Consider the following 14,518-nt stretch of genomic DNA (forward strand, 5'->3'; position numbering starts at 1 on the left):
AAATATTGCTATTTTTTTCAGTGACATAAATGAAGTGATGGAGATATCCTCTGCACTTTTTTCCTAAACACTTTATTGCCAAAATCCAGTTTCTAGTGGTATTTCTGTATAAGTCCCATTATGTATTTTGTATTCAGACTTTTTACAACCAAACTTTTTTTCGTTATCATTTGGTCCTGCCTGCATCATTTCATCTTTTTGATTTTAGAATTAAAGGGAAGCCTACACTATTAGTTGCACAGGTTAACATGCAGTAAGTTGTGCACATTGTGCATTTTATGTAATGTGCCAGTTAAAATCCATTCTGTACCTGCCCACGAATAGCTGAATCTAGATCATGGCACACATCTCTAACGGTTTCTATCTTACTATCTATACCAGTTATAAACCACCCATCCCTAATTACAATGCACATTGCTTGCTCAGAGTCTGCGTTCAACCTTCCTTCTTTCTCTATACTTTATTTTTTTAACCTCCTCCTTAAGTTCGTCATTCTGCTTCGTCATCGTCTTCTCTTATTGCCCTTTCATCATTACGTCTATATTTTCTGACTTTTTTCTACACAGACACGCATGCAGGCTCTTGCTAACAGTTTAATAAGTACTTTGGAAGTGTTTAACAGGTTCTTCAGGGAAGCAGTGTAAAATCACAGCATTGCTCACATAGCTCTAAGACTATTCATTTGACTCAAGAGACATCAGTAGCATATCTGTGACAGAACAGCAGTCCTACTTCTAACGTAAAAAACACCTTGAAATAACCTTAAACTGCCATTCCAGCATTTTTGTGTTGTGACTAGTTAGGCTGCATGCCTTGTCTGTTTTGTTTCTTTTCTTTCATTTGACTTCAAAACATTGTGAATGTCTGCCAGAACCATTGAATTGACTTCTGAGGAGAGCTTAATCTATGTAAATCTTTGGCTGCTTGTTTGTCAAGTAGTTGATCAGAGACAGTTCACAGTTGGTGTTGAAGGGGGCTTTGAGAGCTCTCGTGCTTTTTTAAGCAGACTTGGCTCGCATGCATCGGAGCACCACCCTCACCCTTGCCCCTGTGGATGTTTGAGTCTGCCATTCAACTCCAGTGTGCAAACAGGTGACATTCTGACAAGTGATGACTTGGTCTTATTGTTGGGTTCAGCCCATGCACCTGGGTTTCCCTCAGCAGATTGAGAGAGACATGCTGTTTAGGCCAGCTGATGTTCCTGTGAGCCAAAGCCATACAGCTGCTCAGCTGTGTGTGTTCTTGTGCCTGTGTTTAGGCATACTCTTGCCCCTCGAGTAAACACCGTAAACGCACGGTGTGTAGTTACTGTATCGCTCCTCTCCCACCTTCACTGCACTTCCTATTGTTTTAGCAGGCAGATAGGAGGTGTAGCGTTGGTAAGGCAACACTTAACTCATGGAGAGCACAAGGAGTGGCTGCTGCAAAATCAAATTATAAGGTTGTCTTTTTCAGCCTTGTTTATTCTCCTAACTGTTAGTGGTTATATAGGTCAACGTCACGATATCCACCGAGTGAAATTAAACATTTTAAACACTTTGTCAAAACTACGCAGCCCTTAAACTCCTACTGCTAATGTGTTGCATCAATCATATCATGATACAAAGCTAAGTTGTCTTCCGTAGCTTCTACACAAGAATAGGAAATGCCTGCCTGTAGCCTGTTATCAATTGAGCCCTGGTGGTTAGCAATGGATCACGTTCCGTCTTTGATAGCTCGGAGGATCCGGCAACTGTACACCCCCTCTTCTTTGCTTCTCACTTTGGTCTCGCCTGTTTTCCGTTCTCATCTGGCGGATAATTGTCCCTACAGTTATGGGTTTTTTGTGTGTATATGTGTTTGTGTTCATAATTGATAGCAGCAGCCAGACTCTCCATAACTTCCGGTTCAGTTCACCAGCTGCTTCTTTATAGATGTCTCGAGCTGTTCTATAGGGTTGGCGTCGGTATTGTTCCAGGCAGTTTTTGATGTAACTATCTGTGATCTGAAGCCTGATCAATTTTGGATCTTTGTTTGTTAAACTTACGCCACCTATCAAGAATGTCCTATTATGCTCCACTGCTCAGTAAGTGAATCATGAGTGAACTGCAGAGCTCACAAAATAGCAGTAGCCGTCAGTTTCAATCGGATATGTCAAGGTGTGTCAGTGAGCGATCAGAGCAGAGACGTATTGGGTTCAAAACAATCAAACAAATGTCTGTTGCCAGAGGCATTTTGCACATGTCATCACGATAAAAACGGAATTTGAACATTAGTAAACTGTTCATGTTGGAGCTCGAGAGAGAGAGGCTGAAGAAATCTTGTCCAGACCTTCCTGCCACAACAAGCCCCACTGACTATCCTCTTTACAGATAGTATTCAAATTACTGCAGGACACAATACAACATATTATTTTTTTTTAAACTTGTATATGATGCATATTTTTATATATATATGTATGTATGTGTGTGTGTGTGTGTGTGTGTATATATATATATATATATATATATATTATTTTTTATTTATTAGTATTATTATTGTAGGCCTTTGATAGGTATAGGCATCTGTAGTATAGAGGTAAAAAACACTGATTTAAGAGAGGTTGTTACTTTTTTAATTTTATTTATTAATAAAAATGAAGGCCTTTACAGATTGTATTTATGTACTTATTTTGTGTCAGCATTAGGAAAGTGTTTATTTAAAAATAAACACTTATTTACTTAATAACAGCATTATTAACAATATTCTATTCAACTTATATCTATAATTTATGTTAATTGAGTGAGTATTTCGGGAGTAGGCCTAATTTGTTATAACAATTGATTAGCATTTAGTCAGAAGTGCCCTACTGGAGATTGAGCTTGTGGCTAATTACACAGTCAAGTTGTCCCTCCTTTGGGCGGTGGCAGTAGCTCAGTCCGTAGGGACAAGTCCCCGTACGGAGTGTGGACTGGTAGCTGGAGAGGTGCCAGTTCACCTCCTGAGCAAGGCACCAAACCCCCAACTGCTCAGGGCTCCTGTCCATGGGCAGCCCCCTCACTCTGACATCTCTCCATTAGAGCACGTATAGTTCTTGGGCACGTGTGTGTATTTCGGGCCTGTGTGTAAAAACTATAACGGAGTGGAAAAAATTTAATTTCTTCTTCGACTCAATTTAGGTAAAGACCTATCCATTTTAAACGGATGCTCTCTGAACCAATCATTTAGACCTACCTGTAGCAACACACGTGCAAGCACAAAAACGGCCCAATTATTTTAATGCCCTGACTGTAACACATGGCAGCATTGGGCGGAAATAATGACATGGGCTGAGAGGGCCACTGATGCGAACCAGATGAGGCACTCTGACTTAAAAGGCAGAGAGGGAGGAACGAGAGCACAACTGGACAAACTGTGAAATGACAACAGCGCACGCAGTGGGGTGGACTGAGTGGCTTTGACATTCACACAAAATCATCCGCATACACACACGACAGGTTCATCCAAACAATTGCAACACTGTAGATCTTGTATTTTAGATACTGTTCTTACTCTGGAAAGTTCTTTATTTCTTTTATTTACTGTGCAGGTGCATTATACAGTATGCCTGTGGGGGCACAGAGCACTGCTATGCACAGTATCAGTGTCTTTTTTTTCATTTTCTTTTACTACATGTGGGATGATGTTATTGGAAACTAAGTGGATCCTTTTTATGTGAGCATTGTTGCAGTGAGCTTGGCCCTGGGCCTGCCCGAAGCCTGGTTCAGCACTGTTCTGCTCTGTTCTGGCCTGGCCACAAAGTGCATTTCTCTCTCATGCGGCCCCTGACCTCCTGACGCATTTCCTGACCCAGGAAATAGAATTAACACCTCAGCCTGGGCCTTGGGTCCCACAGGCGCATACACAGCTGTCCATTAGCCTGGCCAAGTCCAGTCAGACCTGGCTAGCTAGTGCTCCACTACAACTAAACCAAAGACTGAAAAGGGAAGCAGGAGATTTTCTTTGGAGCGTATATGGAGAGCGCTTATACATGGTTGCTTGAAGGGTTTTAGTGCCACTGCAATTTCAGTAGTAACTGGAGCCAAACTTTTCTAACTGTTGTAGGCATGGCCATCAAAGGCTCTGTTTCTCTTTTTACTCATGCTACATTTTGTCTTCAAAATATTACAAAATAGAAGCATAACTTCATTTTGACTAAACTGTAGCTGTACTGGGTCGCTGTGATCAATTTCTGGCCAGGAATCCTGAGGAGGCTCACTATTGGCTCATGCAAACCAGGGTAACATACAATGACAACCTAACAGCCGGTCATTTCGGCGGTCATTTTGGAATATTGTTGACCCCTGGCTCTGAGAGGATTGGTCTTTCTCCCAAAAGCACATCTAAGAAGGCCAAATTGTTTTCAAACATGTTTGCTCTTTCCGTTGCTGATTTGTATTCGGATCTTAACTCCAAGTCTCAGTCAGGTATTGCGAGAGAGCTTGTGCGTCAGACATTAATGGTGCAGCCCACTCCCTAATGTTCTTCAAAATAAAAATCTATACGAAATGAAATGCAATGCCTTCTACCAGTATTTTTTTTTATTTTTTATAATATGGTGGCTTTCTGATGTCATGAGTGCAGTAAATCTGGGAACTGGGGTTTAAGAAGAGAAAAGTGGATTATCTGTTTATTAGATATTTTATGTGAACCATATATCAGAAGAGATGGGTCTCGATATTCCGTAGTCTAAGTGCTTATCTGTTTTCTTCATTAGTCAAAGGCTCTTATGCAGGCAAGCAAATACACACACACACACACACACACACACACACACACACACACACACACACAGATTAGCCAGTTCCTGCGTTTAAGCACCCCATGTGTTTGCATTTTAGTCACACATTGCCAATCTCATGGGAGCACTTTGAAGCATACTCCTCCGGAGCAGATCATAAAACAGGAGTATAAGTAGTTTTTCACATAGTTGTATCCCAGAACACCCCACACCACCACCTCCCACCCAACAGCTCACTGCCTCCACCTTCCACCTCCAGTCCATATACTCTCGAAGTGCAGGGTGAGCATTTAGTTCAGAGATTTGCTATGAGCATGTGGCTCCCCTAACATTGTCCAGGCACCCCTGGTTGAAGTCCTGTGTTCATTCAGAAATACACCATTCACTTTGTTTGTTTGCATCTGCAGAATAGTTGCGCTACAAATCTTTCTTTGTCTGCTGTAATGTATCTCAGCCCAACCTTTGCACCTCAACATTTACTGAAAATTAACCAAACCACATTGTACCTTTTTGAGCTGCAGTGTAGGTGTGCAAGAACCACACATTAAAAAAAAAAAAAAAAAAAAATAGTTTAGTTCATGATGTAGATTGTGTCATGGAAGAAGATCGATGCGTTTGTGTGCGTCGGCCTGCATTAACACACTTGTATTTCTGTCTCCACAGTACTTTGAAGTGCCCTTCGACTCCAACATGAACCGTACAAAGAACCGTCCACTCGTCAGAGGACAAATCAGGTACAGTTTTATGTCTTTGTGCCTGTGTAACAGATCATGGTCTACTGTATGGACGATTTGGCATAGCAGCCTCATCTGTACTTTTTATTACTTTGAAAAGACTGTGAAGAGTGACTCGAGAGTGGAAAGGAGGAGAGAGAGAACAGCTCAGCATGAGTTGGAGTTCAATTCAGTATATGAGCAGCCCAGCAATGCTACATGACAGCTACTAAGCCTCCCAAGCTGCCTTTTGTACAATTCATACTGGGCGAATGTCAAAGTCTGCTACTGTTCTCTTTCTCACTGACCTTATCCTCGTCTAGGCTTGCTCAGGGACATTTTTCCAGGTGTGAACTTACGGCTTGTGATGTCAAAGCATGTGTATTTTCAGGCAATATTATGAAGATGAAGAACACAGTAGCACTGAGCACACATCCCATATTGATTTACTCTCTTCTGTTACACTTTTAGTTATTGAGTTATTGGTACTGAAAAAGACCAGTAGCTGTGTACAGTATGTGGAGTAGTAGTAGTAGCAGCAGCAGCAGCAGCAGCAGCAGCAGCAGACACAGACCAGAGCTGCCAATAACAAAAATGTGTGCCAGCACTGATGACCCTCTGCTGTACACCTGTCAGGTGCACTGTGAGCTTGTTACCAGGTTGCGAGGGAACGAGGTTGAGGTTAGGGTGTAGTGTATCTGGCCACCCTTACTTTGCTACCTCCGCTGTTTAGATGTCAGATAACCTCTGCATTGGTGCTCAGTGAACTGCGAGTTATCGCCACGCTCCTACAAATCTGACTCAGTGACTTTATCTGCTCGTCTCTACCTGCCTTTGGGAGAATGCCACTCTTAAGCAGCAGGCAGACACAGATACTCACTGATGCATAACCAAAAAAACACACACCAACCTCATGTCCTCTTCGCCCTTTATCAGTGCCAGGAAACTGCTTCCTTTGCATTTCATTCTTACAGCAAAAGCGCCCTGTCTCTCCTTTCCTGTTTTTTTTCTTTTTTCTTTTCAGGAAGAACAAAAGCAAACAACCTGTTGACATAAGCGGATGAAACACAATATACAACAGTCCAATCGACATGCAGCTAAAAAGTGGAAGCTAAAGGCCTCTGTTGCCTGCTTATATATACCAGCAACATAGTCACTTTATGACTGAAACCGCCTGTTGGTATCATAACTGGACCTTGACCCACAGCTATCTCATCCCAGTTTCAGGAATTCTCCATTGACATGCTGTTTAAACGTGTACTCTCGTGCTGTTGAGCTGGTGATTGAAGATGTTCTCTCACTATCTAAACACAGCCTCTTCTCTCGGGCTTTTAGCCTGTCCCTGACCAGAGGAGGTGTGTCTGTCTGTCTCTGAGATGCACAGAGATACAAGATCTCTCTCTCTTCTTCTCTCTCACACATACGATCTTGTACAGAGACAGCTGAGAAGCTGGACTGTCCTGTCAAACAAGCCATCAGAAGGCAACATTTTACACATTTTCCATGCTTTCTTCAGTACAACGCTTTGTATAAGCCAAATGACGTGCCTCCTCTACATCTGTCTTATTGCGGAAATAGTGTGTCATCTTGTGTCTGGACAACAATAGTGTATCATCTTTCCCACCTTTTTTATTGTTTTTTTGTAAAATGTGGATCACAGTCCCCAATCCTTTTGTAGTGGTTTTACAGTGTCAGCCTTCTACATGTGGTGATGCTGACTAGCTTTCAGCTTAGTAAGGGAAGGAACACAAAATATTAGTTAGGATTTGGCTGCTTTCAGCCACATCTCACAGTCTTCGTCAGCAAATTGGGTTTGTTTTATTAAGATTACTTTGTCTAACTATTAACCAGGTCAAGAACTAACTTTAACTTTCAACTGTTTTGATTATGTTTAATTTTTATGACAGGAATCGGTAGCCAGAGAAAAAAAAGCTCTTAGTGCAGAGCCACATCTCTGCTAAAGTTCCCCTCATTCTTATACATGTCCCTTACCTCCTGCTCTCTCGGCATACTTTACCTTCTACACCAAAAGTAGCATTCTTCCTTGGTTTCTTTGCCTTTTCTGTATACATTGCAGCATAAATAAGCAGAGCAAACTGTTTCGGTAAAGGAACACTTCTTTTGCAAGATGAATCATATCAAGGTGTGTCAGTATTTACATTTAATATGTGCTCTTTTCTGGCTGTCAATACGCAAAATATCTGTGTATGTTTGTGGAAATAGTTTTCATCTGTTTAATGTCTGGTCTTTGTAGGTTTCGTTCATCTGTTGTCTGTTCACAGTTTTACACCAGTCCCTGAAGCCACTGTGTTGTAGGCAAGCCTTACACATTTGGAAAGTTTTCCACAGTTTACGTTGACCTCACTGACCACTTGAATATTTAACAGGTAACTACGTTTTAAGTAGAATCATCCTGTTTCTTTAACCTAATGGGTAATCCCTCATGTTTTACATTTGGATCCCTGGGCTCGATTGTGGTCTAACCAGACGGCCACATCTTTAGCTTTCTGTATTGACGTTACCCACCTGACGTTATGACTGCTGCTGCGTCAGACTGTAAGCAGAGGACAGTAAACCCACCTCAGGCCGTGTGACGCACTCCCTCCCCGGACCCCCACTGAGCCAGCCCACAGTCAGACTGTCAACAGCCCATAGCCAGCCTGTACGGCCCCACCTCAGCCCACATAAAACAGACATAACACCACTAATCACATTAATGTACCAACCTACCCTGCACGGCCACACCACCAAAATAAAAGCCCCATTTGCTTTTTGAAGAAAAGGCCTGCGTTTGGTCAAGATTTTAATCTACCCTCTCTTTAATTTATGGAGCATTTACTGGTGAATTTGAACCAGACCTTGCCAGCACTGCTTTCAATAAAAGATGAGGGGGGGAGGAGGAGGAGGAGGAGGAGGAAGTCTTCATCCGGCTAAAAGCCTGAGCCGCAGTGGTTTTCACGGCTAGTTTTGATCTCTGGCGTGTGCACATGCTCTTCATCTTGCAGGGCTACTTTTATCCCTGACAAACTCTTATCAGATGAGCTCCCTCTAAGCCTCCCTTTTGAAATGTGTGTGTGTGTGTGTTGTCTTAGCTCGTGTCTGCGTAAGCCCACAAAACTTTATCATCCTATAGTTCCCATGGTGGTTTTTCTGAGCCTGAATCTGTGTATTTTAACTTCCCTTTATATATCTTTTTCTTTCTCTTGCTGATTTAGCCAATTCTAGGGGTGCACGATTCAGAAAATGTCACGATCCGATATCAATTGTTAGGCTCAAGATTCGATTCAAAATCTATATATATATATATATATATATATATATATATATATATATATATATATATATATATATATATATATATATATATAGCACACCCCTAGCTGATTCTCATCCTCTGTTTCTCTTTCTTTTCTGTTCCTTCTTCATATCAGTCCCCTCCATGCGGTGTCCTTTGCTCTGGCCTGTGGAATTCCCGGAGTCGCTCTGCTCACACTGGCAGTAAACCCCTTGACGGGCTTCCTGGGTGCCCTCAACATCTTTCTCTACACCTGTTGCTACACACCGCTCAAGAGGCTCAGCATCACCAACACCTGGGTGGGAGCAGTGGTGGGTGCGATACCTCCTGTCATGGGCTGGACGGCTGCTACAGGTTGTCTGGAGCCAGGTACGACTCTCCAGCTGGGATGTGGGTTATTAGTGGACCCACGTGTATATATGTACATGTCAAGTTGGTTGAAAGAAAATTATTCAGTTGAAACAGATCTTCAACTTGAAGTTGTTTGTCATTCACTGGATCCAGCTGCTCAAGCAGGTCAATTTGCTGCTTCTCTCTGTTTTATATCAGTATAAGATATATCTTTGGTTTTGGACTGTTGATTGGATAAAATAAGCTATTTGAAATAATTTAATAGATTAAACGACCAATGGATATTGGCAAATAATTGTTAGTTGCAGCCCTAGTTAAATGACATAGCTGTGTTCCTGCACTATTACTCTTTAGTGAGCTGGGTGTGTTGTTGCTCTCCACTGGGTTCATCAGGACCTCTCTGACCAGGCCTGCATAAAGCTTTATTTACATATGGCCCCAGAATCCCTGCAGCGCTGTTAGTGCTCTAGTTCCTCGTTCCTGTGGAGTTTGAATGCTTTGGACAAAAGCGTCTGCCAAATGAATGTGATGTTAAGTTAGTAAAGAGACAGCGAGTAAGGGAGGGATTATTCAGCTTGTGTGCTGGACACATTAAGTGTTCTGTTATGGCAACTGTATACAATGTGTTTTATCATGTGGCTTCCGTATCCCAGAGAAGTGCTCTAGCAAGTTTGTATTTATGCCTCAAATATTTGGTTGGCTCTTTCACAAAATGTTAAAAGAATTGATTGGCTTTTCATTTGTATAACGAAAGCAGTTCTATTCAATTCAAGGACCCTTGATTCCATGTTCAAGGGTCTGTAACTCATCCTGTTCATGAAAGCTTTAAAAAAGAAAAAAAAAGAATATAGAGCCTATACTGTGGATGACCCTTTAAATCAATTGTGTGTTATCAAATGATTAAACCTAATGATTACAGTAAATAAATCTATATAGCCGATGCTCTCTAAATGTCCCCTCAAAGCAGAGTACACTATCAGACGGGCACAGTATCATACCAAAGACTTGCACTGTTTTCATATGGGATTGTACATGTTGTTTACTAAAAGCATGACAAAAGAAAACCTGTATTTGCTGTTCTGTTGTGGAATATTCTGTTTGTTATGCTGACTCACTCAGATTAGTACTTGCAGAGAACATGCCAGTCCACAGGTCTGTTTGTGCCGGTCAGTGCATTTGTTCTTCTGGTTTGACTCATTTACACTAAATGTAACACTAATGATTACCAAAGAGCTGTAATGTTTTTTTTAAGAACAGCTGCCCCTAGGCAAGAAAGGAACCAGTAAAGAGAATCTGCAACATTTTGTGCTGGTTAGGGTTGAGACTAGAATTGAGATAACTGTATATATGATAGGAAAGACATTCACAGTTGTAATTCTGCTATCAGTTAGTAGTGGCATGTCTTGCAAAAATAGTCATGAAATAAAGCACCTTTTATTCCCCATCAGTCACTCAGGAGCTGAGACATCTAAAGTCACAGAAGTCTGAATATGAGATTACATGAAGACAGATGCAACACTGCTGCATTGCTTGTTTTATTATAGTGTACAATATTTTGTTGAAACAGTAGTTTTTGTTAAAATGGGCCTGATGTTTTTGGTTGAATATACTTAAAGTAGTTTTTGGAAAGGCCAAAACACTCTAAATATTCTATATTTTAGAATAAAACAAAGTTTTGCAACAAGGTGTTCAGTTATGTCAAGTGATGTCTTTTATTACCTTTTGTAAGGTTAAAAATAGATACTTTTCATCTAAAGATTCACAACATAAAACTTTAATTTCAGCACTTGGCTTAATATTTGGCATGCTGAGCACATTGGAGTCCCTCAGACTCTGCATCGTCAATCCTCTCCCTCTTCATTCTTTTTTTTTTTTTCTTCCCTCTTTCTCACCCCCCAGGTGCTTTGTTGATGGGTGGTTTCCTGTACAGCTGGCAGTTCCCCCACTTCAACGCCCTCAGCTGGAACTTGAGGGAAGACTACTCCCGTGGCGGCTACCGCATGATGTCCGTCACCCACCCTGGCATGTGCAAGCGGGTGGCCCTGCGCCACAGCGTGGGCCTGATCGGCCTGTCGACCTTAGCGCCCGTGCTGGACGTCACCACCTGGACCTTCCCTGTCATCTCCATACCCATCAACGTGTACATCAGCTACCTGGCCTTCCGCTTCTACCGCAAGGGAGACCGCAACAGCGCCCGCAAGCTGTTCTTCTGCAGCCTGTGGCACCTGCCCATGCTGCTGCTGCTGGCGCTCACCTGCAAGAAGCCTCGCAGAGATCCCGAGGATCCAGCTCTACCTCCAGCTTCTTTACCCCTCACACTGCAAAGCTAACAAGTTTCATAGAGGCTTAAACACTTCGGAGACCTCTGAGTCCTTTACTTTAACTGAGATACTCCCTCAGTGTCTCCCTTAACCACTCGTTGTGCTCGGAGGGGTCTGGATGATGGACTCATTATTTTATCGGTGTTTAACTGAAGCCAGTGGCGCTCACTGTAATTTAAGGAAATGAGCTGGAAATGATTTGGATCCAAATAACTTGATTTACCGAAAACACACTGAATCATTTACATGAGGTTGTAATCAATTCAATGTGTGTGTGTGTACTGTATATATTTATTTATATAGGATCACACCAGTTCCTCTCCATGTTGTACATGACGGTTATTAAATATCTTGTACAGTGTAACTTGCTCCTATGGATCTGCACAGGGATCGCTGTCTGCAGATTATTGCATTATACAAATGCAAAATAGAAAATGAATATATATATATCCATGTATAATGGACATGAAGACATCATGTAATCACAACATTTCTGTTTGATGTTCAGTCAATGTATGAAAATAGGACAAATATAAACTCTTTGAAGCAGCTGACACTGGACTTGATATCTGTTCATTGTGTTTTGACTTTCCCCTCATCCCCATTACTATTTTGCTACTCAGCAAACGCACCGATGGCTCTTTATTCATTTTCATAATGCTTTAATTCAACACGGTTCACCTGTACCAAAACTAAGGGAATAGCTGACCCCTGAAGGAAACACAAGGGCACATGTTCGCCAACAATAAACACGTCATGATTGTAATTCTGTCTTCTGTCTCATCATTTACTCATTTGCTGTTTTCACTTAAAACTCCATTTATAAATTGTGCATGAATGGCCGTGTACCTGAAGACCTCATACACAAAGCACTACCACGCCTCGTTAGGTGGTGCCGACTCCACATAATATATGGATTTACGTTTCAATTATAGCCTTAGTGGATATGTTCGCTTTAAGCACAAATCACCATCCCTCCAATAAGCGCTATTTAGCAGGCCACCTCCGCACCTGTCAGTCAACATGTGCTCCCCTTCCGCCCTTTTACCCCTAGTTTTGGTATTTGGTTACAATTCCATCACCGCATTCAGAGAAACACTGCCATCCTCCCTCCATAAAAAGGGGGGGGGGGGAGCTGTGGAATTTAGCCAAGGCCGGGAGACCTGAAACGGCTCGACGTCCTCGTAAAGTGTCTGACCGGATACAGAGTTTCATATCAGAGGGTGAAAGGGGAGCGATCTGGCCAGCTGTTACAGTTGAGAGAAAAGTGGAGAAAAAACACACACACTCACACACACACACACAACCTGTGTGGAGATTGAATGTCGTAGCCAGCCTCCAGGGCTCAGTGTGATGGCCTGTCATGGTTTACAACATCCGCTCCTATAGAGGTGGAGTGGCGGCGCTGTCTTGTCCTATCAGCCAGGAGAACACCTCTGCTCTCTTTACTCTTCTGGAGTTATTCGCTTTTGGTGTTACTTCTGATGCTGATGAATTATATTTAGTATTCAGCATTAGGCCAATAGTTGTAGCTTTCAACTGCTGACTCTTGATTTATTAAGCCACAACCTACAGAGGCATTCCTCCTCAGATTATACAAGAGATGTCTCGGGGCTGCTGTTCTGATGAAAGGTAAATTTATTCATTATTCAAAAAAAGTCTTGGGCAAGTTTATCCTCCGATGTAGACATGTGAGTTGTTCAAAAACTTTATGAACTTTACTTAAACCAACAAGTGAAGATCATTTAAGCCCCCAAGCACTAGCAAAATGTGTTTTGCTGTTTGTAGCTTCACTTGGGTGTTTGAGCTTCCTTGGGCAGAATGTTACATGTGCTGTTTTCAAATGAATCTTCTGAAGGGGGAACGTTTCTGCACTCGCCTTAAATCTGACTTCACGGCCTGTACGTACGATCATGATTTTGATCACAGCGAGTGTGGGAGCCGATGTACAACTTACGCAAGTGTGATGTGGAAACTTGAAGCCTCCAGTGCACATACACCGAGAATGGACTTTTCAGTGAAGTAGGAAACAGCTTGTGTGCAGTAGTTTCATTTTTGAAATGAGAAACATTTGCATATGCATAGATTATTGAGGATTTTGAATGAGGATAAACATCACACACTAATTATTATTCAAAGCATATCATATACACTATATATACTGTATATCTTAAAAATGTGTTTGGAGAGGATTGAGAGATTTGTGCATTTACTCAAACTCTAAAAAGTCTATATTTCATAAACCAACAATATTATACTCCTCTCTTATGTGACTTATTTTTATACATTCAAACATGGAGGTTTTTCTCTTTCCCATTGCTGATATCAGTCCTTAAATTATTCATGTTATTTGCTGTTCAGTGTGCAGTCTGAGCTCTCTTGCCAGAGTCAACTAAACTGAAGAGCAAAATGTGGACCCAAGAGTCCCCAAACAGCAATCTGCAGTCCGCCCCAGAGCTGCAGCTTTAATATCCACACTGAGTCTCGCATCAGAGTGGGAGAAAAACTGTACAAGGATCCTTCAAAGCGAGCAATGCAATATCAGGATGACGGATGACCTCTGGTCTCCCTTCAAAGGCTGCTTATTGCTAAACACAATCCAAAGAGCTGCAGCAGTACTAACACTAGACTGAAACTATACAAGCACTAATGTATAACTATATTCCTTTAAGTCCCTGTATGAATAATAGAGTTATAACTTGGAGAAATACTTTTCAGATATGAACTCGCATGAACACAGTCAAACTCAACAGGTCTTCCTACTGGGGATTTTTCATGAGGAGAATAGACATTAACTGACGTGAAAAGACGAATCTCCTCTTTAAAATACTTGTATTTTTGCATTAAGTTTGGCTGCGGTTTCGCTCACATTATCTCTTTCTTCATCAAATGTTATTATAATGACTCAGACCGTTATTTCGGCGTGACTTTGACTACGTGAAGTGCAGCCAAAACTACAAAATGAAACCCTTCATGTTCTTAATACAATACAAAAAAACATATCTAAGTAGATGTTGTACACATTTAAAGGATCTGTTCGTTCGTTTTAAAACATAAAAAAAACAGGCGTACTGTCAGTGGGTCTTTTTCATAACGCGGC

The 14,518-nt window shown here is 41.7% G+C and overlaps 1 protein-coding gene across 2 annotated transcripts in view; it reads left to right on the forward strand.

The window, feature by feature from the left end:
• The window catches only part of cox10 (cytochrome c oxidase assembly factor heme A:farnesyltransferase COX10), a 35,252-nt gene extending 23,068 nt beyond the window's left edge, over positions 1-12,184 (forward strand). The window contains exons 5-7 of one of the 2 annotated variants that reach the window (XM_078279552.1): positions 5,402-5,472; positions 8,883-9,115; positions 10,997-12,184. In XM_078279552.1, coding sequence (XP_078135678.1) covers positions 5,402-5,472; positions 8,883-9,115; positions 10,997-11,427 — 735 coding nt within the window. In that variant the 3' untranslated portion in view covers positions 11,428-12,184. The remainder of the gene's footprint in view (positions 1-5,401; positions 5,473-8,882; positions 9,116-10,996) is intronic. The other variant, XM_078279553.1, reaches the window with a different exon arrangement.
• Positions 12,185-14,518: the final 2,334 nt, after the last annotated feature.

The sequence above is a fragment of the Sander vitreus genome, chromosome 21 (assembly GCF_031162955.1).
Source record: "Sander vitreus isolate 19-12246 chromosome 21, sanVit1, whole genome shotgun sequence".
Taxonomy (NCBI): Eukaryota; Metazoa; Chordata; class Actinopteri; order Perciformes; family Percidae; genus Sander; species Sander vitreus.